The 1,863-nt window shown below is 21.6% G+C and overlaps 1 protein-coding gene across 1 annotated transcript in view; it reads left to right on the forward strand.

The window, feature by feature from the left end:
- The window catches only part of EMH_0050220 (uncharacterized protein), a gene marked incomplete at both ends in the record, with an annotated part of 2,406 nt that extends 1,689 nt beyond the window's left edge, over window positions 1–717 (forward strand). Inside the window, one exon of the mRNA XM_013496612.1 lies at window positions 634–717. Within this exon, the coding sequence (XP_013352066.1) occupies window positions 634–717 (84 nt within the window). The remainder of the gene's footprint in view (window positions 1–633) is intronic.
- Between the last annotated feature and the right edge of the window lie 1,146 nt (window positions 718–1,863).

The raw sequence follows: 1,863 nt of genomic DNA on the forward strand, positions 1-1,863 counted from the left end.
AGTTTATTAGAGAGCTAGCTAACGAGCAGCAACGAGCGCAGCAGCTTGTATGTTTATAAATAAATAAATAAATAAATAAATAAATAAATAAATAAATAAATAAATAAATATAATAAATAAATAAATTGTTTGTTTGTTCGTGCAGCCTGGGTGTACTGGTTTTGTGTTTATCGTCTATTATTTAGGGTTTAGGGTTTAGGGTTTAGGGTTTATTATTTAGGGTTTATTGTTTAGGGTTTAGGGTTTAGTGTTTAGGGTTTAGTGTTTAGGGTTTAGGGTTTGTGTGCAGCCTGGTTGTGCTGGTTTATTATTTATTATTTATTATATATTATTAAGGGTTTATTGTTTATTGTTTAGGGTTTATTGTTTATTGTTTAGGGTTTAGGGTTTAGGGTTTAGGGTTTAGGGTTTAGGGTTTAGGGTTTAGGGTTTGTGTGCAGCCTGGTTGTGCTGGTTTTGTGTTTATTATTTATTATTTATTATTTAATATTAAGGGTTTATTGTTTAGGGTTTATTGTTTAGGGTTTATTGTTTAGGGTTTATTGTTTAGGGTTTATTGTTTAGGGTTTAGGGTTTAGTGTTTAGGGTTTAGGGTTTATTGTTTAGGGTTTAGGGTTTAGGGTTTGTGTGCAGCCTGGTTGTGCTGGTTTTGTGTATTCTGTTTGTCACGCCGAAGGATATAACCTCCGCGCTGTATACGCTGATGCTCTGCAGTAAGTTTATTTTATTTTATTTTTTTTTATTTTTTTATTTATTTTTTTTTTATTTTTTTATTTATTTTATTTATTTTTGTTTATATTTGTATTTATTTTTATGTTAACTGGCTTTCTTGTATACGCTGATGCTCTGCAGTAAGTTTATTTTATTTTATTTTTTTTTATTTTTTTATTTATTTTTTTTTTATTTTTTTATTTATTTTTTTTTATTTTTGTTTATATTTGTATTTATTTTTATGTTAACTGGCTTTCTTGTATACTCTTATGCTCTGCAGTAAGTTTATTTATTTTTTTATTTTATTTATTTATTTTTTTTTATTTTTTTATTTTATTTTTATTTTTTTATTTTTTTTTATTTTTGTTTACAATAACTGTCTCGCTTTCNCAGTAAGTTTATTTTATTTTATTTTTTTTTATTTTTTTATTTATTTTTTTTTTATTTTTTTATTTATTTTTATTTATTTTTGTTTATTTGTATTTATTTTTATGTTAACTGGCTTTCTTGTATACGCTGATGCTCTGCAGTAAGTTTATTTATTTTTTTATTTTTTTATTTTTTTATTTTATTTTATTTATTTTTTTATTTTATTTTTATTTATTTTATTTGTATTTATGTTTATATTAACTTTCTTTCTCTTTTTTGTATACGCTGATGCTCTGCAGTAAGTTTATTTTTTTTTATTTTTTTTTATTTTTTTATTTTTATTTTTTTATTTTTTTTTTATTTTTTTATTTTTTTTATTTTTGTTTATAAGAACTGTCTCGCTTTCTCTTTCTTGTATACGCTGATGCTCTGCAGTAAGTTTATTTATTTTTATTTATTTTTTTATTTTTTTTTTTTTATTTTATTTTTTTTATTTATATTTGTATTTATGTTTATGTTACGTGTCTCTCTTTCTTATACACGCTGATGCTCTGCAGTAGGTTTATTTATTATTTATTTTTTTTTTATTTTTTTTATTTATTTTTTATTTTTGTTTGTAATAACTGTCTCGCTTTCTCTTTCTTGTATAAGCTGATGCTCTGCAGTAAGTTTATTTATTTTATTTTTTTATTTTTTTATTTATTTATTTTTTATTTATATTTGTATTTATATTTGTATATATATATATATATATATATAGTGTTTATATTAGCTCTCTCCATA

Source organism: Eimeria mitis, genomic scaffold (assembly GCF_000499745.2).
Source record: "Eimeria mitis Houghton genomic scaffold, Emh_scaff2199, whole genome shotgun sequence".
Lineage (NCBI taxonomy): Eukaryota > Apicomplexa > Conoidasida > Eucoccidiorida > Eimeriidae > Eimeria > Eimeria mitis.